The sequence below is a fragment of the Tachyglossus aculeatus genome, chromosome 1 (assembly GCF_015852505.1).
Source record: "Tachyglossus aculeatus isolate mTacAcu1 chromosome 1, mTacAcu1.pri, whole genome shotgun sequence".
Taxonomy (NCBI): Eukaryota; Metazoa; Chordata; class Mammalia; order Monotremata; family Tachyglossidae; genus Tachyglossus; species Tachyglossus aculeatus.
In genome coordinates, this window is record NC_052066.1 from 53,588,247 (window position 1) to 53,611,968 (window position 23,722).

Consider the following 23,722-nt stretch of genomic DNA (forward strand, 5'->3'; position numbering starts at 1 on the left):
TCTAGAAGGGGGAGACAGAGAACAGAACCAAACATATTAACAAAATAAAATAAATACAATAGATAAGTACAAGTAAAATAAATAAATAGGGCTCACAGTCTAGAAGGGGGAGACAGAGAACGAAACAAAACATATTAACAGAATAAAATAAATAGAATAAATATGTACAAGTAAAATAAATAAATAATGGAGAAGCAGCATAGCTCAGTGGAAAGAGCCCGGGCTTTGAAGTCAGAGGTCAGAGGTTCAAATCCCGGCTCCACCAATTGTCAGCTGTGTGACTTTGGGCAAGTCACTTCACTTCTCTGTGCCTCAGTTACCTCATCTGTAAAATGGGAAATAAGACTGTGAGCCCCCTGTGGGACAACCTGATCACCTTGTAACCTCCCCAGTGCTTAGAACAGTGCCTTGCACATAGTAAGCACTTAGTAAATGCCATCATTGTTATTAATGGACAGAGCACCGGCCTGGGAGTCTGAAGGACCTGGGTTCTAATCCCGTCTCCACCGTGTGTCTGCCATGTGACCTTGGGCAAGTCATGCACTTTTCTGTGCCTCGGTTATCTTGTTTGTAAAAGGGGGATTAAGACTGTGAGCCCCATGTGGGGCATGGATTGATTACCCTGTATCTGCTCTGGCACTGAGAACAGTGCCTGAAATATAGTAAGTGTTTAAAAAATACCATTAAAAAAAAGACAAATTATATGTATTCTTTATAAGCTACCCTGCCTTTTCACCCATCCCGTGTCTGCCTCGAAAATACTTCTTTATGTAATTTTATGATTCCTTTTGTATGTCACAGCAGCACCCTGGTTTTGAATGAGTGATTTACATTCATTGTATTCTGTGTTGGGTTGCAAGCCAAATTGTTTTCCTCATATAGACTTTACCGTAAGAAAAATCATGAAAAGATGTAGGGGAGGGAAATATCAGTGTAAACACATATCGGATGTTATGCGATACTTTTCTTACTACTAGGTTTTTCAAGTCCTTCACAACCCTTACTTTAGTCTCACTAAAGGCATACCCCACAATGTAGCCAGATTATGCTCCCTGAAATCAATCAATCGTATTTATTGAGCACTTACTGTGTGCAGAGCACTGTACTAAGCGCTTGGGAAATATGGTTATGTCATTGGGGAGGTATTCCTTAGCTATAACTGTTATCAATTAGAATCCTTCCAAAACCTCTGGAGAAGTAACATGAAATTCCTTCAAATAGAGCCTTTATTGAAGTAATTCAGATTATAACCTCACAGTATTATATGCAGGAAGAGTTGAGGTATGATTCTGAGTGTTGGCAGGAAGCTGCACACGGAGAAATGTATTCTGTGGTAGTGGTTTTTCAACTTGAGGGAAGAACTTGGCCAACTTGGGTTGAATAGCGGCAGCCTTTCTTAAAGCATTTTATAGCAGGCTCACGTCTCCTGAACCCTAATCAATCAATCAATCGTATTTATTGAGCGCTTACTATATGCAGAGCACTGTACTAAGCGCTTGGGAAGTACAAATTGGCAACATATAGAGACAGTCCGTACCCAACAGTGGGCTCACAGTCTAAAAGGGGGAGACAGAGAACAAAACCAAACATACTAACAAATAAAATAAATAGAATAGATATGTACAAGTAAAATAAATAAATAAATAAATAGAGTAATAAATATGTACAAACATATATACATATATACAGGTGCTGTGGGGAAGGGAAGGAGGTAAGATGGGGGGGATGGAGAGGGGGACGAGGTGAACTCCTCTGTCCGTTATAGTGTTCAGTCACCTTTTTGTTTGCCTCCCACCCTTCGATTGTGGACTCGAGGGCCTGGCATATGTGTTTTGTAACTGGTTTGTTGCTTCCAAACGCTTCGGCAGGGTGCTTAACTCTCAGGAGCTCAGTAAATGTTACTGATTGATCCACTTCCCTGAGAATAAATGGCAGACTCTGTAATCCCAAGATTTTGGCCGGCAGGGAAGAAACCATAACTACTTCAACCATTTCGGCAGCTGACGATGATGCATTTGAATTGGCCAAACTCAGCGAGGTCCTCGCTGGACACCGATTCCTCTGAATGAGGTGCAGTTAGACTAACCCTTTGACAGCTGCATCACCCAATTCTAAATTGCCATCTCTTTCGCCCAGTAATCTCTTTGGATATCCGCTCAGGGGTCTTTTCAGTGATTTCCAGTTGACACAACCCTTGGTCAGAATTTCTTCCAAGGTCGTCATCATCATCAGTCGTATTTATTGAGCACTTACTGTGTGCAGAGCACTGTACTAGGCGCTTGGGAAGTACAAATTGGCAACATATAGAGACAGTCCCTACCCAACAGCGGGCTCACAGTCTAAAAGGGGAAGACAGAGAACAAAACCAAACATGCTAACAAAATAAAATAAATAGAATAGGTCCATTCATCGTCGATAACTTGATCTCAGCCGAGGCGACGAGGAATTTACCAGACGGTCTGCAGTGCCGAGGCGGACTATTGAGGCCGGTAGGCCGTGACAATCACGGGCATTTATTGGGCACTCTCTGAGTGGTAAGAGCTTTAATCAATCAATCGTATTTATTGAGCGCTTACCGTGTGCAGAGCACCGTACTAAGCTTTAATGCGGTGGTCGGGCGACTTCAGGGGTATCAAGGATCGTATCAGGTTGGGTAGATAGAGATTATTTACAGAGCATGAAATAGGTCATCGAACTGTAGATATCGTTTCTCTGCACAGTTAGATCTTGAGATGCCTGTACCTTAGGATTTACCTGTAACGTTAAGGACAAATAAGCCATTTTATGATAGTTCTGTTGTACTCTCCCAGGCGTTTAGTACAGTGATCTTATCAGGTGGGTAGACAAAGAAACGTCGAGAAGCAGCGTGGCATAGTGGAAAAGAGCCCGGGCTTGGGAGTCAGAGGTCATGCGTTCTAATCCTGGCTCCGCCGCTTGTCAGCCGTGTGACTCTGGGCAAGTCACTTCACTTCTCTGGGCCTCAGTTACCTCATCTGTAAAATGGGGATTAAGACTGTGAGCCCAGCTTGGGACAACCTGATAACCTTGTATCTACCCCCCCCCCCCCATCTTACCTCCTTCCCTTCCCCACAGCACCTGTATATATGTATATATGTTTGTACATATTTATTACTCTATTTATTTATTTATTTTACTTGTACATATCTATTCTATTTATTTTATTTTGTTAGTATGTTTAGTTTTGTTCTCTGTCTCCCCCTTTTAGACTGTGAGCCCACTGTTGGGTAGGGACTGTCTCTATATGTTGCAAACTTCTACTTCCCAAGCGCTTAATACAGTGCTCTGCACACAGTAAGCACTCAATAAATACGATTGATGATGGTGATACCCCAGCGCTCAGAACAGTGCGTGGCACATAGTACGGGCTTAACAAATACCATCTTTATTATTAGACAAAGATTATTTACAGTGCATGGGATAGGTTATTGAGCTGTAGAGATCATTTCTCTAAACAGTTGGATCTCGAGGTGGCTGTTCCTTAGGATTTATCTGTAACATTAAGGACAAATAATCTATTTTATGATAGTTCTGTTGTACTCTCCCAGGCGCTTGGTACAGTGCTTTGTACACGGTAGATGCTCAAAAAATACCATTGTTATGTTTGGTTTTGTTCTCTGTCTCCCCCTTCTAGCCTGTGAGCCCACTGTTGGGTAGGGACCATCTCTATATGTTGCCAGCTTGTACTTCCCAAGCGCTTAGTACAGTGCTCTGCACACAGTAAGCACTCAATAAATACGGTTGGTTGATTGATTAGATAGGTGATGAGCTGTGAGAAATCAGGTGGTAATGGAAAGCCAGGTCTCCCCCAAAGGGCTGTTGTGTCCACTGGGCTTAGTTGTCTTGAATGTGTGACTTTTTGCAAGCGTAATTATTCAATCCCTTTCAAACCTATTTTTATCCCTTATCACCCACCATTGTTTCTATGCATTTTGAGTTTAGTACTGCTACGGCACTTAATACCATCCAGGAAGACGTGGGGGCAAAATTATGGGAACGATTCAAGGTGGGTGGTGATAGTTTTTGTTTTCCTCATCCTCATTTCTCTGTCAAATGTATATTGAGCCACTATTCTGTACTGACATATGTAGATTATTCATGTGGGAAATGTAAAAATTCTTGCTGCCCAGGAATCTAAGGTATGAAGTCAATCCCTTGATTTTTTTTTGAAGCCTGAACCTAGCCCAAATTTCACTTTTCCTGTGCAAACCTGACTGCCAATTTTATCCCAACAAAGTGGACTTTTTATGAGTAAATGTAAGTTGAGCAGCCACATGGATTTCCAAGGAAATGTCAAACTCTTGAAGGCAAAAATAAGGAAGCACGGGTGCCATCCTGTTCTCTGAATCAATTCATTTTTCTTCCAGCTAATGTAAAATGCTCAATGAGAGTAGATTGAAAATAACCCTCAGACTTTTCTTATCTGTGGATTTCACTTTCCTCCTCTTCCCCCCATCCCTAGGAACAATCAGGAGTCACCAACAGTAATATTATATTAGATTTTCAAGGACATTTGTATTTGGGGGGAATTAGCTGCAAATAGATTATAGCATTCTCATCGTCTAGTGATGCAGATAGAAGATTAAATGGATAGATGGCCTGAATGGAGAAGCATTTCAAAGGGTGGATGCAATGCATATTTTTTGGGCTAATGATCATTTTTTGACATCCATCAGGCTAAGTGTTTGTTTTCAAACTTTTGAAAACATCAGGAAAGGAAGGGGAAATAGGAGATTGAAGTCCTTCGGCATTGTTGTGTCTGTGTCGTAAGATCCAGATCTAAGGCCCAGAACATGGAGGGACGTAAACGATTCTGTGCTGAGCACGTTCGAGACAGCGGTTCTGTGAAAGACAGTTAAGCTATTTCAGGCAGGACAATCCCAATTCTCGGAAATGTGTATATTTTTCCTCAGACTCCCCAGGAAAATTTCAGGAATCCAAGACTGACCCCATAAAATTGGGACAAGTGACCAACTGAATTATGGTGAATGTGCTTCGCGGGTACTTTATTCTAAATGTGTGTTTTCTGTCTTGAATTTAGGTCTCCCCTTTGTGTCAACGGCACATTTAGTGGCTTGAAGTATTTTATATCGTGAAACTACCACAATATTTTGAACAATGCCTCCAAGACCATCATCAGGTGAACTATGGGGCATCCACTTGATGCCCCCAAGAATCATAGTAGAATGTCTACTACCGAATGGGATGATAGTGACTTTAGAATGCCTCCGTGAGGCAACGTTAGTAACTATTAAACATGAACTGTTTAAAGAAGCAAGAAAGTACCCCCTTCATCAACTTCTTCAAGATGAATCTTCTTACATTTTCGTAAGTGTTACCCAAGAAGCAGAAAGAGAAGAGTTTTTTGATGAAACACGACGCCTTTGTGACCTGCGGCTTTTTCAACCTTTCCTCAAAGTCATCGAACCAGTGGGCAACCGAGAAGAAAAGATCCTCAATCGAGAAATCGGTAAGAGACATTTGTAATGAGATTTCTCACCCTCCACGGGGCTTTTTCTTTAGGCAGAGTGTGCAGGAGTACCCTTAAAGCAGGTCAGTAGTTTTCTTCTCAAGTCAGAATTTTTCTGAAGACGAGCCTGAAGGGAGGGGTTAAAAAGCAAACAGAAGGTAAACATTTATTTGGGGAAACGGGCACATCTTTTTTGGTACATGTTGATTCGAAGAAAACGTGGATTTTGTACTTTTTCAGGTTTCGCGATTGGCATGCCCGTCTGTGAATTTGACATGGTCAAGGACCCAGAAGTGCAGGACTTTCGAAGAAATATTCTTAACGTTTGTAAAGAAGCCGTGGACCTTCGAGATGTTAACGCGCCCCATAGTAGAGCATTGTATGTCTATCCTCCAAATGTAGAGTCGTCGCCCGAACTGCCAAAGCACATATATAATAAGCTAGATAAAGGTAAGAAAAACATACGTGGAATCCGGAGGGTTTTAATTCCTTTAACTTGATCGTTAGAGTGAGGTTGAAGTAGCTTTGATTGTGGGGAGGCCAAATTCAGCTCCCTTTTGGAATGGTTGTTCTTTTCTTTAAGTACATTGATCAGAGAGTGAAAGTCAATTTAAGGTTTGCATAAACTGATCGGTTGTCTTTTTTCAGGTTCAGACTCGGGAGGGTGGGGTGGTGCTTCCAGGGGAAGGAACTTATTGGTCTAAACATGGTCCAGGAGGAGGGTTAGGGGGAACAGGTAGGGGGGAAAAGAAAACGGGAAGTGGTAGGAAGGAGCAAAAAGCAAACCCATACAGAGCCAGCCAGGGAACTTGCTCTGCCATCTCAGCTCCGACCTTTCTTCTGGCCAGCTATCAATCAATCAATCAATCGTATTTATTGAGCGCTTAACGTGTGCAGAGCACTGTACTAAGCGCTTGCTACCAGCCTGGTGAAGCAGTGAGGCAGTGGAAAGATCATAAGCCTGGAAATCAAAGGACTTGGCTTCCCCACTTGTGTGCTGAGGGACTTAACTTATCTGTGCCTCAGTTACCTCATCTTTAAAATGGGAATTAAGTCCTACTCTCTCCCAGTTAAACTGGTGGATCATGAGTATCATTCATTTAGTCTTATTTACTGAACGCATACCCCGTGCAGAGCACTGTTCTTAGCGCATGGGAGAGTACAATATAACAACAAACAGCTAGATTCCCTGCCCACGAAGAGCTTGCAGTCTAGAGGGGGAGTATCATCTCTCTTAGACTGTGAGTCTCATGTGGGACATGGACTATATCCAACCTGATTAACCGGTGGTCAGTACAGTGCTTGGCACATAATAAGCGTTTGACAAATACCATAATTATTATTATCCCACAACCATAGCTGTCACTGTGATTCATCACCTCCTCGCACATTCTGACGCTCACTCTCCCTGCCTAACTATTGTTTTCCTGTAGGCTCCACGTAGATAATATAAATCAATCAATCAATCAGTCGTATTTATTGAGCGCTTACTGTGTGCAGAGCACTGTACTAGGTGCTTGGGAGGTCCAAGTTGGCAACATGTGGATTCAGTCCCTACCCAACAGTGGGCTTACAGTCTAGAAGGGGGAGACAGAGAACAAAACCAAATGTATTAACAAAATAAAATAAATAGAATAGATATGTACAAGTAAAATAAATAAATAGAGTAATAAATCTGTACAAACATATATACATATATACAGGTGCTGTGGGGAAGGGAAGGAGGTAAGACGGGGGGGATGGAGAGGGGAATGACAGATATGGATGTGTGTGGGGCTGGGAGGGGGGATCAATCAATCAATCAGTCGTATTTATTGAGCGCTTACTGTGTGCAGAGCACTGTACTAGGCGCTTGGGAAGTACAGGTTGGCAACATATAGAGACAGTCCCTACCCAACAGTGGGCTCACCGTCTAAAAGGATGAATGATGAATAAAGGGAGCAAATCAGGGTGAATCAGAAGGGAGTGGCTCAGTGGAAAGAGCCCGGGCTTTGGAGTCAGAGATCATGGGTTCAAATCCCGGCTCCCCCACTTGCCAGCTGGGTGACTTTGGGCAAGTCACTTCACTTCTCTGGGCCTCGGTGACTGCGTCTGTAAAATGAGGATTAAGACTGTGAGCCCCCCCCCCCGTGGGACAACCTGATCACCTTGTAACCCCCCCAGCGCTTAGAACAGTGTTTTGCACGTAATAAGCGCTTAATAAATGCCATCATCATCATCATCAATCAGCGAGCGGTATTTATTAAGTGCTTCCTATGCCCAGAGCACTGTTCTCTGCACTTGGGAGAGTACAACAGAATTAGCAGAAACGTTCCCTGCCCGTAATGAGTTTACAGTCTAGCGTTAGCCAGTGTAGTTTCAGTCTAGTTTAGCATCTTATATTAGAGGTGAGTACCTACTTCACAGGGCGCGGGAAAGGGGCGGAGGCAGGGAGAGGCGCTTAGGGACAAATGAGGAATTACTGTGTGGTCCCAGAATTTAGGCAGGAAGTGCACGGAGGTTGAGACTGGAAGCAGCTGTTCTCACCAGACAAAAATGGGGAAGTGTGTTTGGAGCCCACAGGACTCCACCTCCTCTGCCACCAGAATGGCCTCCTTGTCCCCTAGCAACTTGGTAGAGCCAACTCATTCATTCATTCATATTTATTGAGCGCTTACCGTGTGCAGAGCACTGTACTAAGCGCTTGGGGAAGTACAAATAAATCAGCAACAACTCAAGGCAGTGAGCAAAATACCAAGATAGTCCAACCATAGAAGGTCCCTCTGAATTTTGGGGAGGTTCACATTTCCTCAGGATATTTTGTACTGTCCCAAAGCTCTTTGTACAGGACCAAGATATACCGTCCAATCCAAGAATGTCCCTCTGAATTTTGGGCCGATTCACATTTCCTCAAGACATTTTGTATTCTCTCAAGTGCTTAGTAATAATAACGGTAATAATTTTAGTATTTGTTAAGCACTTACTTTGTGCAAAGCACTGTTCTAAGCGCTGGGGAGGACAAAGTGATCAGTTTGTCCCATGTGGGGCTCACAGTCTTAATCCCCATTTTACAGATGAGGTAAATGAGGCACAGAGAAGTTAAGTGACTTGTCTAAAGTCACACAGCTGACAAGCGGCGAAGCTGGGATTAGAACCCATGACCTCTGACTCCCAACCCCGTGCTCTTTCCACTGAGCCATGCTGCTTCTCTAGTACAGGGCCCTGCACACAGTAAGCAAACAATAGATGTGATTGATTAAAAAAAATTAGAATCAATGATCATATTTTTATGGAACTTGTTAAGCGCTTACTATGTGTCAGACACTGTTCTAAGTGCTGGGGTAGATACAAGTAAATTAGGCTGGACACTGTCCCTGTCCCGCATGGGGCTCACAGGTCTAAGTAGGAGAGAGAAGAGGAGAAGGGAGGCACAGAGAAAAGTGACTTACCCAAGGTCACACTGCAAGCACTTGGCAGAGTCAGGATTAGAACCCAGGTTCTCTGACCTCCGGGCCTGTTCTCTTTCCACTAGGCCTTTCTGCTTTTACTTGTAATGAGTGCAAAATTAGTATAAATTTCTAAACTCCTTAAAAATCTGCACCTTTTCCTTGTCATCTCTTATTCAAGTGACTATTTGAATTCAAGTTGAGACCTTGTGTAAATCAAAAATTCTGTAGTTTGTAGAACGGTTTTTTCCCTTAGCACTCCTTCCCACCTTTTTTTTTCCTTAGTGTATGATTCCTCCCACTAGATTGTAAGTTTCTTGGGGCAGGGATCATATCTACTAATTCTTTGGTACTCTACCAATCATTTATAATGGCTTTGTGCATACATTAGGTGTTCAGTAAATGCCAGGCACTATCTCTTAGAATTTTGCTACAACGTTATTAAAAAACATTTAATAAATGTGGGTAGCTCACATCCCCTCCAAATTGCACAGTCCTCAAATTTTATGCTTCTGGTAATGACCTCCATTATCGATAGGAGATTATTTTTTGTGAACAAAAAGAAAACACACTAATCCTAACCTGGAATATTTTTGAACGTTTATGCAAGTTACATTTGCAGACCTACCAGTGATCCTTGTTCTCTTTCAGTTTGGTAGGGATTAGGAAATGGAGATGCAGGATTTGTTTGTGGATTCCTTTTTTTATTTCCTTGAGTCATTTAGATTGTAAATAATTTACAAGTGTAATTGAATTACTTTGGAGACTTGTCTCTTCAAAAATAAAGTACAGATCATTACGTGCGTATCTAACTGTGTTTCATGTTGTTATAGGGCAAATAATAGTGGTGATTTGGGTGATAGTGTCTCCAAATAATGACAAGCAGAAGTACACCTTAAAAATCAACCACGATTGTGTGCCAGAACAAGTGATAGCTGAAGCAATTAGGAAAAAAACACGAAGTATGCTGCTGTCGTCTGAACAACTTAAACTCTGTGTCTTAGAATATCAGGGCAAGTATATTTTGAAAGTATGTGGCTGTGACGAATACTTACTCGAAAAGTATCCCCTGAGCCAATATAAGGTGAGTTATTTGTTTTGTATCAGGATATCTATAAAAACGATTGGGAAAACTCAACTCTTAGAAAAGTCCTATTTGAAAAGGTGCTTCCTTATTTCTTAGAATGAAATAGCTGGAATTAAAAAACGAAGCAACACCACTAGTAAATTTACCTAATCTCCTTTGCCCTTTAACTTCAGAGGCGGAAAATCTTAACCACACAAACTGTGGGTGTGAGCGTAAAGTGCCGTCTTTTCATTTTGCACGCAGGGATGTTTAGGTGATAGATTAGGGTGTTTGGGGTGGGGACACGTTTCAAAGAGCCAACATTTGAGGTCTTTCAAAAAGACCGCATAGTCTCATCTCTTGTCCAAAATTAAGTGGGTAGCATCGCCTCCGTTACCTCCGTGGGGTTGGCGTCTATGGGTGTGAGAACTGTTCAGTAAATTTTTCTTGTACTACATTTTGGCATTGTTTCTAAAGGAAAAGCGTATAAAAAAAAAACCCTTTCCCCCTCCCCACTCCTCCCAATCTCTTGCAGTATATAAGAAGCTGTATAATGCTTGGTCGGATGCCCAATTTGATGTTAATGGCTAAAGAAAGCCTTTATACCCAGCTGCCATTGGATACTTTTACAATGCCATCTTATTCCAGACGCATCTCCACAGCGACACCATATATGAATGGAGAAGCTTCGGCAAAATCTCTTTGGGTCATTAACAGTGCATTACGGATAAAGATTCTGTGTGCAACCTATGTAAATGTAAATATTCGAGACATTGACAAGGTAAAGTCCTGCCCTGCTTCCTAAACTTAAGTATTTTAAGTAGAGCCAAATTTCTGTTTTACACCTGCACTAAAATGCCTTGGTTTTCAACAGCCCAGATGTGTGTTTTAGAGCTAGTAAGGAGAGCGGAAATCCTTTATCGCATATCCAGAGATAGGGTCCCACCTCCGCCTTCAACAGAGGTTAAATTTGAAAGTGTTATTAGATGAGTGTGATGAAACTGACAGTTGACGGACTGATCTGTGGTCAAAATCTCTTTCAGTGCCATATTTTTGACTGCTTGTTACGAATTAAAGAGGCCTGAATGGCAACATTTCCCATTGACCTCAGGGGACATGATTAAGGCTTCTCATAGCCAGCTTTGCATTGTTCCAGACAGCAAAGAAAGGGCTTGTACTGCATTACTTTTGTGTTTTTCATAAATTTATTTGGGTATATTTGCAGAGAAAGGCAATGTGTTACATCATCTGGCATCAAAGCCCCTGCAGATTCAGTATTTCAATACATTCCCGTAAAATGGTTAGAACTAAAAAACAGAAAAATCCTAATCCTTGGATTTAGTCATGGAGAAGGAACACCCCTAGGTATTGATATAGTATTCACGTAACAGATTCCTTTTTAAAATAGTACACTGCCCACACTCTATGAAGTAATCGTACTTTCAGCACCCTCATCTCCTTGACTCGTTCAGAAGCAGGGCAGTTGCCTCAAGCCTTGCTGTGATTCCATCACCCCCAACTTTGTGGACGAGGAACTTGAATGAAAGCCTTCAAATTGAATACAGGAGAAAGTTTCAGCAGAAAGTATTTTGTGTTGAGAATTGGGTTTGTTAATCAAATGAGCAATTACTTCTGTACTATTTCAACCTTTAACTGTTTGCAGATTTACGTTCGAACGGGTATCTACCATGGAGGAGAACCATTATGTGACAATGTAAATACTCAGAGGGTCCCTTGTTCCAATCCCAGGTAAAACAGTATATTCTATTTCCAGGTGTTATTCGTATACTCATTGCTTTGCACAGTAATTCTAGTATCTTGAAATCTTTAGCTGTAAATCAGTCATATAAATAACCGGGCCCTTCATGCTTGGGCAGCAAGACTTTTCTGTAAGGTAACTATTAAGGACAGCTATGCTAATAATACCTTCTCCTGTCTTAAGTTATTATTATTATTATTATTATTATTATTATTATTAAGGATTTTGTAGGGAGTAGGATTTCTTTGCCTTGTCCCTTTAAGTTGGCCAAAGGGAGGTAAAGGAAGAGGAATCCTTCCCATAAACTTAGTGTCTTGCTGGAAGTGAAATTTTTATGTACTCCCATTGCCCTATCCCCAAGTCTGGTAAGGAGAAAGAAGTTGATCAGTTAATCGATCACTCTTTGATTCTCCCATCCTTCCAAGCAGTATCACAAGCTTCTTCTTAAAATCTACCCTCTGCACGTTCACCTCAAACCCTATCCCTTTGCACTTTATCAAAACATTTGCCTCCTTCCTTCTTCCCTCCCTGACGTCCGTCTTCAACCACACTTGCTGTCCAGTGGCTCCTTCCCTACTGCTTTCAAACATGCCCGTGTCTCCCGTATCCTTAAAAAAAAAATAAAACTCCCTTGACCCCACGGCACCCTCCAGTTATCGCCCCATCTCCCTCTCATTATTCCTTTCCAGACTCATCAAACAAGTTTTTTACACCTGCTGTCCCCATTTCTGTCTTCCAAATCTCTCCTTGACCCTCTCCAATTTGGCTTCCATCTCCTCAGCTCTATGGAACCACCCTCTCTAAAGTCACCAGTGACCTCTACTCCATCCTAATCCTCTTCCAGCTCTTAGCTATCTTTGACTTATGGCCCATCCCCTTCTCCTGAACACATTTTCCAACTTTGGCTCACTGACACTGTCCTCTCCTGGTTCTCCTCCAGTCTTTCTGGCCACTCTTTCTCAGTCTTTCGCTGGCCTCTCCTTTGCCTCCCACTTCCTAATTCTGAGGATCCCTCAAGGCTCACTTCTGGGTCCCCTTTTATTCTCCATCTGCACCCATTCCCTTGGAGAACTCATTTGTTGCCAAAGCAGTTGAAGCCATGGCTAAGCAGATGATTCCCAAATCTAGGCAGGCTGGCCTAGTGATTAGAGCACAAGCCTCAGAGTCAGAAGGACTTGGGTTCTAATTCCAGCTCCTCCTCATGTCTGCGGTGTGACCTTGGGCAAGTCATTTAACTTCTGTGCCTCAGTTACCTCATCTGAAAAATGGAGGTTTCACTGTGAGCCCCATGTGGAACATGGACAGTATCGTACATGATTAGCTTGTACCTATCCCAGTGCAGAGACTGCCTGACACATAGTAAACACATATCATAAAAAAAAAATTCTGTTTCTCTAGCCCTGACCTCTCTCCTTTGCAGTCTTAAATTTCCACTTGCCTTCAGGACATCTCTACTTGGATGCCGCACGGGCACCTCAAATGTAAAAGGTCCGAAACAGAACTCCTGGTCTTCTCCCCCAAACCCTGTCCTCCCTCTGACTTTCCCATCACTGAACGCCACCGCCGTTCTCCCTGTCTACTGTGCTGACCTCGGCGATACCCTCAACTCATCTCCCTCATTCAACCCACATATTCAGTCTGTCACCAAATCCTGTTGGTTCGACCTTTACAGCATCTCTAAAATCTGCCCTTTCCCCTCTATCCAAATTGCGACTACTCTGATCTTCTGTGCACTTTTACTGTCCCGCTTTGATTACTGCCTCACCCTCCTTGCTGACATCTCCACCTCCTCCCTCTCCCCACTCCAGTCCTGACTTCACTTTGCTTCCCAGGTGATTTTTCTGAAAAAAGTGTTCAGTCCGTGTCTCCCCACTCTTCTGAGCAACGCCTTACATCAGCTTTAAGGCACTCCATCAGCTCTCCCCCCTCTAGATCTACTGCAACCCCGCTCTAATGCGAAGCCCACGTACTATACCCTTATCTCTTTTTGCCTCACCACTGACTCCTTTCCCGCATCCTCCCTCTGACCCAAAACTCCCTCCTCCATTCATATCTGACAGTCCACCACTCTCCCCACATTTAAAGCCCTTCTAAAACACACCTCCTTCAAAAGGTCTTTCCTGACTAAACCTTCATTTCCCCAGTGCACTTTGATATACCCCTTAAGCACTTAACACTCAGTGCTTGATGCAGCCCCACAGCACTTTTGTATCATCCATTTCTCCTGTCTACAATTTTTTTGAATGTCTGTGTCCCCCTCTAGACTGTAAGCTCTTTGGAGGTAGGGATTCTATCTACCAACTCTAGTTGTACTCCTCCAAATGCCGTAGAGTGTTTGACACACAGATTCCGGAGCGTAGTTCACTGCACAGCATTGGAACCCTCAAACGGGAGAAGAGCTTCCTGGGTATTTCTGCATTAAAAATAGGAAGTTAAAACATTTTTATTTTCCTGTCACGTGAATCAGTATTTTTTTTTTGATGATTAAATTTCACTGTGCACGCACATTCTCTCTAAAGCATGATTAGATGTTAGATAATTCAGCCCCACATCTAACTGCAAATATATATAGTTAAACACAATTGTACACTTCTGAGTTGTAATACAGCTTTACTACGGAGCTGATAATAGAGTTAGGCTGAAATAATATACAGTGGTAATGGAATGACTGTCACTGTAACAACCGGTTTATCCGGTTCTTTTCAAGAGAATCATGAACGAAATGTAAAGAAAAGATTCCCTAGTATTGACAGGAACCAATGTTGCTATTCAAAATTCAGACTTGGTTTATATCGTTGTAAAAATTGGGCAGATTTTTCTCTAATAATCTCCTACCTCATAACATAGCGACCGTTCTGAGAGGAGAAATTACCACCTCCTTCCTGTGTCAGGCTGCTCAAAGGCCACTTCTTCACTTAAAAGAAATTAGTTATTCCAACAAATCGTTCCATCAAGAGGCTGCTGAAGTGGGGACCTAATGCATTTTCCACTTTTCTCTCATCAGTTAATGTTGACAACCCTTATCTCCAGTGTAATCAGAAGGAGTTCAAGAAATGTCTTAAAAGGAGGCAGTGGGGAAGAAAGAAAAGCGTTAGGAGAGAAAATAGACATTTCTGTCCTAGTAGTCTGGGTGGTTTGCATTATCTTTTGAACTGTATTTGATTGTACACCTACTTTGTATAGAGCACTAGGGAGAATGCAATATAATTAAGACACCGTCCCTATTCTCAAGGTTATGGGGGTGGGAGGGTGGGAGGAGCGGGAGAGATGGGAAGTAGACCTAAATTATATGCATATAATAGGGCCAGGAGAGAAATTGTACATACAATTGGTAGTAGTAAGAGTCCAGAAAACTTGAAGTAAATGGAGTACAAACATTAGTAAAATATGCATGAGTTAACCGAGACTATATACATAAGTATATAGTCTTATGTATACTTATAAATACTTATATATACTTATACATACTTATGTGTATACTTATGTATATACTTATATACAAAGGAAGCTAACATAAGTACCAATTGCTTAGTGCAGTGCTCTGCACACAGTAAGCGCTCAATAAATACGATTGAATGAACGAATAAGTTCTGCTGTGGATGGCAGTGGGGAGAAAAGCCCAACTGATGAGTTGCTTTCTCGGGGAGGTGGATTATGAGGGTGGTTGATTGGGGTCCCGTTTTAGTATTTTATTGGAAGAGCTCTAGTCAGCCCAAATTTACACTTTGTTGAATCAAATATGGTAGCAATAAAAACAGTTTTGGTGTTTTAGTGAGCAAAAGCGACCTTCAAGGATTTAAGCATTTGTAATTTGATGTAAAAATAAAACAGCATTTTTCTGGTATAGAGGAATCGATTCAGAAGAGAGAAGAAGCGTAGCGTAGTGGAAAGTGGCTGGGCTTGGGATTCAGAGGACCTGGGTTCTAATCCTGGCTCCTACTGGGTGACTTCAGTCAAGTTACTTCACTTGTCTGTTCCTAAAATACCTCACCTGTGAAATGGGAATGAAGTTTTATTCCTTCCTACTTACACTGTGAACCCCATGTGGGCACAGTGTTGAACATGATTATCTTGCATCTACCCCAGTGCTTAGTATAGTGCTTGGCATACAGTAAGTGCTTAATAAGCACTATAAAGAAAGTGTTGAACACTTTCTCTTCCTCCCTTCAAGGCCCTACTGAGAGCTCACCTCCTCCAGGAGGCCTTCCCAGACTGAGCCCCTTCCTTCCTCTCCCCCTCGTCCCCCTCTCCATCCCCCCATCTTACCTCCTTCCCTTCCCCACAGCACCTGTATATATGTATATATGTTTGTACATATTTGTTACTCTATTTATTTTACTTTTACATATCTATTCTATTTATTTTATTTTGTTAGTATGTTTGGTTTTGTCGCCTGTCTCCCCCTTTTAGACTGTGAGCCCACTGTTGGGTAGGGACTGTCTCTATATGTTGCCAACTTGTACTTCCCAAGCGCTTAGTACAGTGCTCTGCACACAGTAAGTGCTCAATAAATACGATTGATGATGATGATGATTATCTTGCATCTACCCCAGTGCTTAGTATAGTGCTTGGCACATAGTAAGTGCTTAATAAGCAGTGTGGCTCAGTGGAAAGAGCCCGGGCTTTGGAGTCAGAGGTCATGGGTTCAAATCCCGGCTCCACCACATGTCTGCTGTGTGACCTTGGGTAAGTCACTTAACTTCTCTGAGCCTCAGTTCCCCCATCTGTAAAATGGGGATTAAGACTGTGAACCCCACGTGGGACAACCTGATCACTTTGTATCCCCCCAGCGCTTAGAACAGTGCTTTGCACATAGCGCTTAACAAATGCCAACATTATTATTATTATTATTTTAGTGCTTATTGTGTGCCCAGTACTGTCGGGGAAGCAACGTGGCTCAGGGGAAAGAGCCCAGGCTTGGGAGTCAGAGGTCATGGGTTCTAATCCTGGCTCCACCACTTGTCAGCTGTGTGACTCTGGGCAAGTCACTTAACTTCTCTATGTCTCAGTTCCCTTACCTGTAAAATGGGAATGAAGACCGTGAGCCCCACGTGGGACAACCTGATCGCCTTGTATCCTCCCCAGTGCTTAGAACAGTGCTTTGCACATAGCACTTAACAAATGCCATCATTACTAAGCTCTTGGGAAAGTAAAATAGAACAGAGTTGATAGACGCCATCCCCGCCCCCCCGCCCCAGTTAGTTTACTGTCTCCCCAGGGAAAAAGTCCGGTTATCTTGGCCTAAAGTACCTAAAGGAAGCTAACAGTGTTGTGGAGGCGGGCGGCGGGGATGGGGTGGGGTAATTAGCTCAATAATCCAAGGTTGGAAATATTCTATTTTTGATTAACCTTCAATACAGAAGTTTTCAGACTCAGTTCACTGAAGGATGAAATCCCCTGAGCAGTACAGCGTTAGGAGATTTACCCCAGCACTTAGAACGGTGGTTGTCAGATAATAAGCACTTAACTATACCATTATTATTATTATAGTAAGCGCTTAACAAGAACCATAATTATTATTTAACTTCTCCGTGCCTCAATTTCCTAAGTGGGGCTTAGATTTCCATTCTCTTTCTTTAGACTATGAACCCCAGAGAAGCAGCGTGGCCTAGTGGATAGAGCTCGGGCCTAGGAGTCAGAAGGACCTGGGTTCTAATCTGCCACTTGTCAGCTGGGTGACCTTGGGCAAGTCACTTCACTTCTCTGAGCCTCAGTTCTCTCAACTGTAAAATGGGAATTAAGACTGTGAGTCCCACGTGGGACAAGCTGATCACCTTGTATCCCCCCAGTGCTTAGAACAGTGCTTTGCACATAGTAAGCGCTTAACAAATGCTATTATTATTATTATTATTATTATTATTTATTTTACTTGTACATATTTATTCTACTTATTTTATTTTGTTAATATGTTTTGTTTTGTTCTCTGTCTCCCCCTTCTAGACTGTGAGCCCACTGTTGGGTAGGGACCATCTCTATAGGTTGCCAACTTGTACTTCCCAAGCGCTTAGTACAGTGTTCTGCACACAGTAAGCGCTCAATAAATACAATTGAATGAATGAATAATGATATATGATACATTTATTTGTAGCTTTTAAATTGGTGACATTAACAATTAATCACTTTGTGGGAAAATACTGAAAATTTCTTTATGCTGTGGTCTTTGAATGTACTTCTGAGAAATTGTAAAAGTTGAGTTTTTCTATCAGCCTTTGCTCTTTAATTGCTTTGGTTCAGTCTTTCATTGGGTCCACACTGACATTTTGAGACGAGAGAGAGAGTGTGTATGTGTTCTTCTGACCAAAGCTACAGATTATCATTCATTTCTGACATTCAAGTGCATAGGGCACGCCCTCCACAATACTAAGTGCTGGGGAAAGTTACGAGAATATTGAATCAGGCACAATCCCCGTCCAACAATGACGTGCGCAGTCTAAAAGACGGAGAGAAAACAGACATATCGGGAAAGTAACCGTAAATTCAGATAAATAAATCAACACGGAGAGCTACCAAAAAGTCACAGTTCATCTGGGCTCGTTGCTCCGGTCAAGGCCATGTCACAGCCAAACCGTCACACTCTTTTAAAATTGGCATGGCTGGCTTCGGCCCACTCTGCTCAAGCAGCAGTGTAGCCTAGTGGATAGAGCCCAGCCCTGACAGAGGACCTGAGTTCTAATCCCGGCTCTGCCACGTCCCTGCTGTGTGATCTTGGGCAAGTCACTTCACTTCTCTGTGCCTCCGTTCCCTCGTCTGGCTCCCCCTTTCAGACTGTGAGCCCACTGTTGGGTAGGGACCGTCTCTATATGTTGCCAACTTGTACTTCCCAAGCGCTTAGTACAGTGCTCAGCACACAGTAAGCGCTCAATAAATACGATTGATTGATTGATTGGGGAATCAGTACCTGTTCTCGCTCCTACTTACATCGGGAGCCTCTCGAGGAACCCGTTGATCTTGTATGTATCCCAGCACTTAGTACAGAGCTTAACACCTAGTAGGCGCTTCACAAATAACCACAATCATCATCATCATCATCATTATTATAATGATGGTATTTATTGAGCGCTTACTGTGTGCAGAGCCCCGGATTAAGCTCTTGGAGTTTACAGTCTTGCGGGGAGGAGAGAGGCTCTCTGAGGCCAGGGTGGACGGAGAGGGAGGGGAAGGAGTCGGCTCTCCCCGGTTGACTCCGAGTTCGTATAAGAGCGGCAAAAATCGGATACAGTAGGCACGGCGGAAAGAATAGATCAGCTTTTTCTGGTTTCATTTATTAGCTCTCCGGGTGTAAACATCCCGTTATTTTTAACCGCTGTCTTTAATTCCGTAGATGGAATGAATGGCTGATGTATGACATGTACATTCCTGATCTTCCCCGTGCGGCTCGGCTCTGCCTTTCCATTTGTTCCGTTAAAGGCAGGAAGGGTGCAAAAGAGGTAAAATCCTTATGTAAGAATGAATATTTTCTTCATTTTAAACGCCCAGTGTACGACTGACCTATATTTTGCCTACAGGATGTAGCACGCGGCAGAACTGTAAAAAGAAATGATCTATTTGTGTTTCCTGAGTGATTTGAAATGTGACCGTTTCTTTCCAGCTCCCCTTAAAAATAGCCTTCACCATCATATTTGTGTGTGTAATGCGTATCTAAGGGTGACACGAACTGCTTTCTCATGTTCCGTTTAAAATACCTAATTTATAAGTGGTGGAAATAAGCACATTTGCATTGATGCCTACTTCTTGATTCTTGCATTTATTTCAAGATATTTCTTGCTTAACTCAAGCTATGTTTGTGGGTGTTCTTTTCTTCCAAGGAACACTGCCCTTTGGCTTGGGGAAATATCAACTTATTTGATTATACCGACACTCTTGTATCTGGGAAGATGGCTCTGAATCTGTGGCCAGTACCTCATGGATTGGAAGACTTGCTCAACCCCATTGGCGTTACTGGCTCAAATCCAAATAAGGTGAACTGGGCATTGGAATATTCCCATTTTGTTACTGAAAGGAATGCATTTTTTGCCCGTTTTCATTGTGTTGTCCAATGCGGTCAAGCCATAAGTCCCAGCCATAAGTCCCATAATCCCAGCTCCTCCACATGTCTGCTGTGTGACCTTGGGCAAGTCACTTAACTTCTCTGAGCCTCAGTTACCTCATCTGTAAAATGGGGATTAAGACTGTGAGCCCCATGTGGGACATCCTGATCACCTTGTATCCCCCCCAGCGCTTAGAACAGTGCTTTGCACATAGTAAGCGCTTAACAAATGCCATTATGATTGATGATGATGATAAGTAATTAATAGCTCATCCTTGTTTTAGGAAACTCCATGCTTAGAGCTGGAATTTGATTGGTTCAGCAGTCCTGTGAAGTTTCCCGATATGACAGTAATTGAAGAGCATGCTAATTGGACTGTATCACGAGAACTGGGATTTAATTACTCCCACGCCGGACTGGTAAGGAATTGTAGTTTGACCTTGGCTTGAATGAAACAGAAAACTGTGGTAGAGTAAGTGGATGCGCTTTCCAATCAATCAATCAGTCAGTCAATCAGTAGCATTTATGGAGTGCTTCTATATGCAGAGCACTGTACTGAGCACTCGGGGAGAATACAATTAGAATTTGTAGACAAGATCTCTGCCTTCGAAGATCTTAGAGTCTTGTGGGCAAGACAGACAATAAAACAAATCAGTAGGGGAAGCAACAGACTATAAGGGTGTGTACACAGGTGCTATGGGGGGAGAGAAGGGTGAGTACGTATATACATAAGTGCCTAGAGGTGGGACTAAATGCAAGGAGAAGGTAGTGGAAAGGGAAAATGGAGTGGTGGGCGGATGGAAGCTTAGTCAAGGAAGGCTTCCTGGAAAAGAGGATTTCATTAGGGCATTGAAAATAGGGAGCCGTGTGGCTCAGTGGAAAGAGCCCGGGCTTGGGAGTCAGAGGTCATGGGTTCGAATCCCAGCTGCACCACTTGTCAGCTGTATGACCTTGGCCAAGCCACTTAACTTCTCTGTGCCTGTTACTTCATCTGTAAAATAGGGATTAGGACTGTGAGCCCCACGTGGGGCAACCGAAGCACCTTGTATCCCCCCCACCAGTGCTTAGAACAGTGCTTCGCACATAGTAAGCGCTTAACAAATACCATCATCATCAATCGTATTTATTGAGCGCTTACCATGTGCAGAGCACTGTACTAAGCGCTTGGGAAGGACAAATTGGCAACATGTAGAGACAGTCCCTACCCAACAGTGGGCTCACAGTCCAAAAGGGGGAGACAGAGAACAAAACCAAACATACTAACAAAATAAAATAAATAGAATAGATATGCACAAATAAAATAAATAAATAGAGTAATAAATATGTACAAACATATATACATATATACATCATTATTATAGGGACAGTGATAGTCTATCATATGAAGTGGGAATGAGTTTGAGGCGGGGGGGTGAACAAGGGGTCAGTGGAGAGCGGGGAGAGAGAAATGAGATAAGCACAGTGAGAAGATTGGTGTTAGGGAAGTGTGCGCTTCCCGATTTTAGCGGGGAAGAAGCAAGGCTAGGTGGGGAGAAAGCTGATTGAATGCCTTAATCAGGTGACAAGTTTCTGTTTAATGCAGAGAGGGTGGGTGACCTCTGTAGGTTTTGGAGGACGGGGAGGGTTTGTGCTGAGCAATATTTTTTTTTTTAAGAAAAATGATCGGGGCAGCAGAGTGAACTGGAGAGGGGAGATGCTGGAGGTAGGGAGGTCTGAGAGTTGGAGAGGGTGGTGGTGTTTTCGGCAGTGAAGGTTTTTGGAGAGGGTTTGCATAGGAAGATGAGGAGTTCTCTTTTGAACCTTTTAAGTTTGAGGGGTTGTCAAGACATCCAGGTAGAGATGTCCCGAAGGCAAGAGGAACGTGTGCCGGCGGCGAAGTGGGAATTGTCCATTAGAAATGGTAATTGAAGCCATGAGAGTGAATCAAATTCACGAAGAGAGCGAGGGAAGAGAAGGGACTCAGTACTGAGGGACACCCACAGTTTGGGAGTTGGAGGCAGAGGTGGCGAAAGGGACCGAGAAATATCAGCCGAAGAGGTAGGAGAAAAACCTGGAGAGGACAGTGTCAGTGAAACCAAGGTGTTTCCAGGAGAAGGGGGTGCCATAAGGTCATCGCTTCTAATCCCAGCTCCACCGCTTGTCTGCTGTGTGACCTTGGGCAAATCACTTCTGTACCTCAGTTACCGCATCTGGAAAATGGGGATTGAGATTGTGAGCCCCATGTGGGACAGGGACTGTGTCCAACCCAATTTGCTTGTATCCCCCCAGCACTTAGTACATTGCCTGGTACGCATAATATAATATAATTTAGGTACTTATTAAGTGCTTACTATGTGCCAAGCACTGTTCTAAACACTGGGGGAGTTAGAAGGTAATTTTGTATTAGCACCACGTGGTGCTCACAGTCTTAATCCTCATTTTGCCGATGAGGTAACTAAATACCACAATTATTATTATTATTATTAAATAGCCAGCAGACCACTTAGGTATTTTGTACAGAAAGGCCTTCAAGCTAGGCATCGCATATGGTTAAATATACAGTTGGTGTCACTGTCAGCTGCAGGACAACTATTTTAATCCATTAAGGATGTTGGTTGGTTATCAGAAACTCCTGAGCAGGCACAAGGAGATTAGAGGTTGGCACCTAGGACGTGCTTAGTAAATTCCACTTTTATCATTATTAGCAGGAGTTTCTGATGGACCGGCATCCAACTTCACAAAGGCCTAGAGAGAGCCCATCCAAAGAGGAACTTGTACTTCCCAAGCGCTTAGTACAGTGCTCTGCGTACAGTAAGCGCTCAATAAATACATAAATAATCTCTTGGAAACTTGTCAGCAATAAGGGAAATGGGCGGAATGCTTCCAAATTGTCACAAATTGAGGCTTTTAATTCTGTGATTAGGTAAAGGACGGTTCTGGGGTGTTGTATTTCGCCTGTGTACACAGTTTGGGAATCATGAATGTCATTTTATAGATACGCTGTTGTGCTTTCCCAAAAATGGTTATGCAACAGTTCTTAGTAATCATTTGTTTAATTTCTACCCAGTGAATAATTATATATTCAGTTTTTAATATTGGCTTTCTCCTTTGGAGGCTAATAATAGCACTGGAATGTTTTTAACTGAATTTGTGAGGTTTGATTTTGGACGACTAATTCTTCTTCATCAAGCTTGACCATTATAAAAGTTATTAGATGTTTTCCTGCAGGCTATCCAAGGAGTAATTAGACCTCAAAGAAAGATTTAAGAAATCTATTGACTCTGCCACCAAATAAACAGTCTCTTTTCTTTTCTCTATCTCTCCCGCTTTCTATAGTAGAAGTCCTTTAGTCTACACAATTACATTCCCACAGCAGATCCTTTCTGTTGCCTCTTTCATGCACTTAGCCCTATCCCCTAAAATTTAGGTACTCCTTCCCGGCCCCCCATCACCACCCCTCTGCACTTACGTATATATCCTTATGCTCCATTGTGTCCTCTATCTGAAACTTATTAAAATAAGTAATAATAACTTATTATTTTAATACCTTCCCCCCATGTTAGACTATAAGGTCCTTGAGAGCAGGGACCGTGCCAACCGACTGTATTTTACTCTCCCAAGAGCTTAGTACACTGTTCTGCACATAAAGTAAACACTCAATTTCATTAATTTCATTTTCATTGATTTCAGTTGATTTCAAACACTCAATTTCATTGATTTCATTTTCACTGATTTCAGTTGATTTCATTAATTGATTCTTTCACACAACGTGCTATTTCCCTTTCACCTATCTTCAGCGCTTAGAACGGTGCTTGGCACCTAGTAAGTGCTTAACAAATACCAAAACGTTCTTATTGTTATTATTATTCAGGTGTTCTTGTTTAGTAAATTCATTCATTCAGTCAGTCAGTCATATTTATTGAGCACTTACTGTGTGCAGAACACTGTACTAAGCGCTTGGGAAGTACAAGTTGGCAAC

The 23,722-nt window shown here is 42.6% G+C and overlaps 1 protein-coding gene across 2 annotated transcripts in view; it reads left to right on the forward strand.

Moving 5' to 3' along the window:
- Window positions 1-5,065: 5,065 nt before the first annotated feature.
- The window catches only part of PIK3CA (phosphatidylinositol-4,5-bisphosphate 3-kinase catalytic subunit alpha), a 53,346-nt gene continuing 34,689 nt past the window's right edge, over window positions 5,066-23,722 (forward strand). The window contains exons 1-8 of one of the 2 annotated variants that reach the window (XM_038772946.1): window positions 5,066-5,488; window positions 5,729-5,938; window positions 9,747-9,997; window positions 10,515-10,760; window positions 11,643-11,728; window positions 19,060-19,165; window positions 19,544-19,696; window positions 20,049-20,183. In XM_038772946.1, the coding sequence (XP_038628874.1) occupies window positions 5,137-5,488; window positions 5,729-5,938; window positions 9,747-9,997; window positions 10,515-10,760; window positions 11,643-11,728; window positions 19,060-19,165; window positions 19,544-19,696; window positions 20,049-20,183 (1,539 nt within the window). In that variant the 5' untranslated portion in view covers window positions 5,066-5,136. The remainder of the gene's footprint in view (window positions 5,489-5,728; window positions 5,939-9,746; window positions 9,998-10,514; window positions 10,761-11,642; window positions 11,729-19,059; window positions 19,166-19,543; window positions 19,697-20,048; window positions 20,184-23,722) is intronic. The other variant, XM_038773034.1, reaches the window with a different exon arrangement.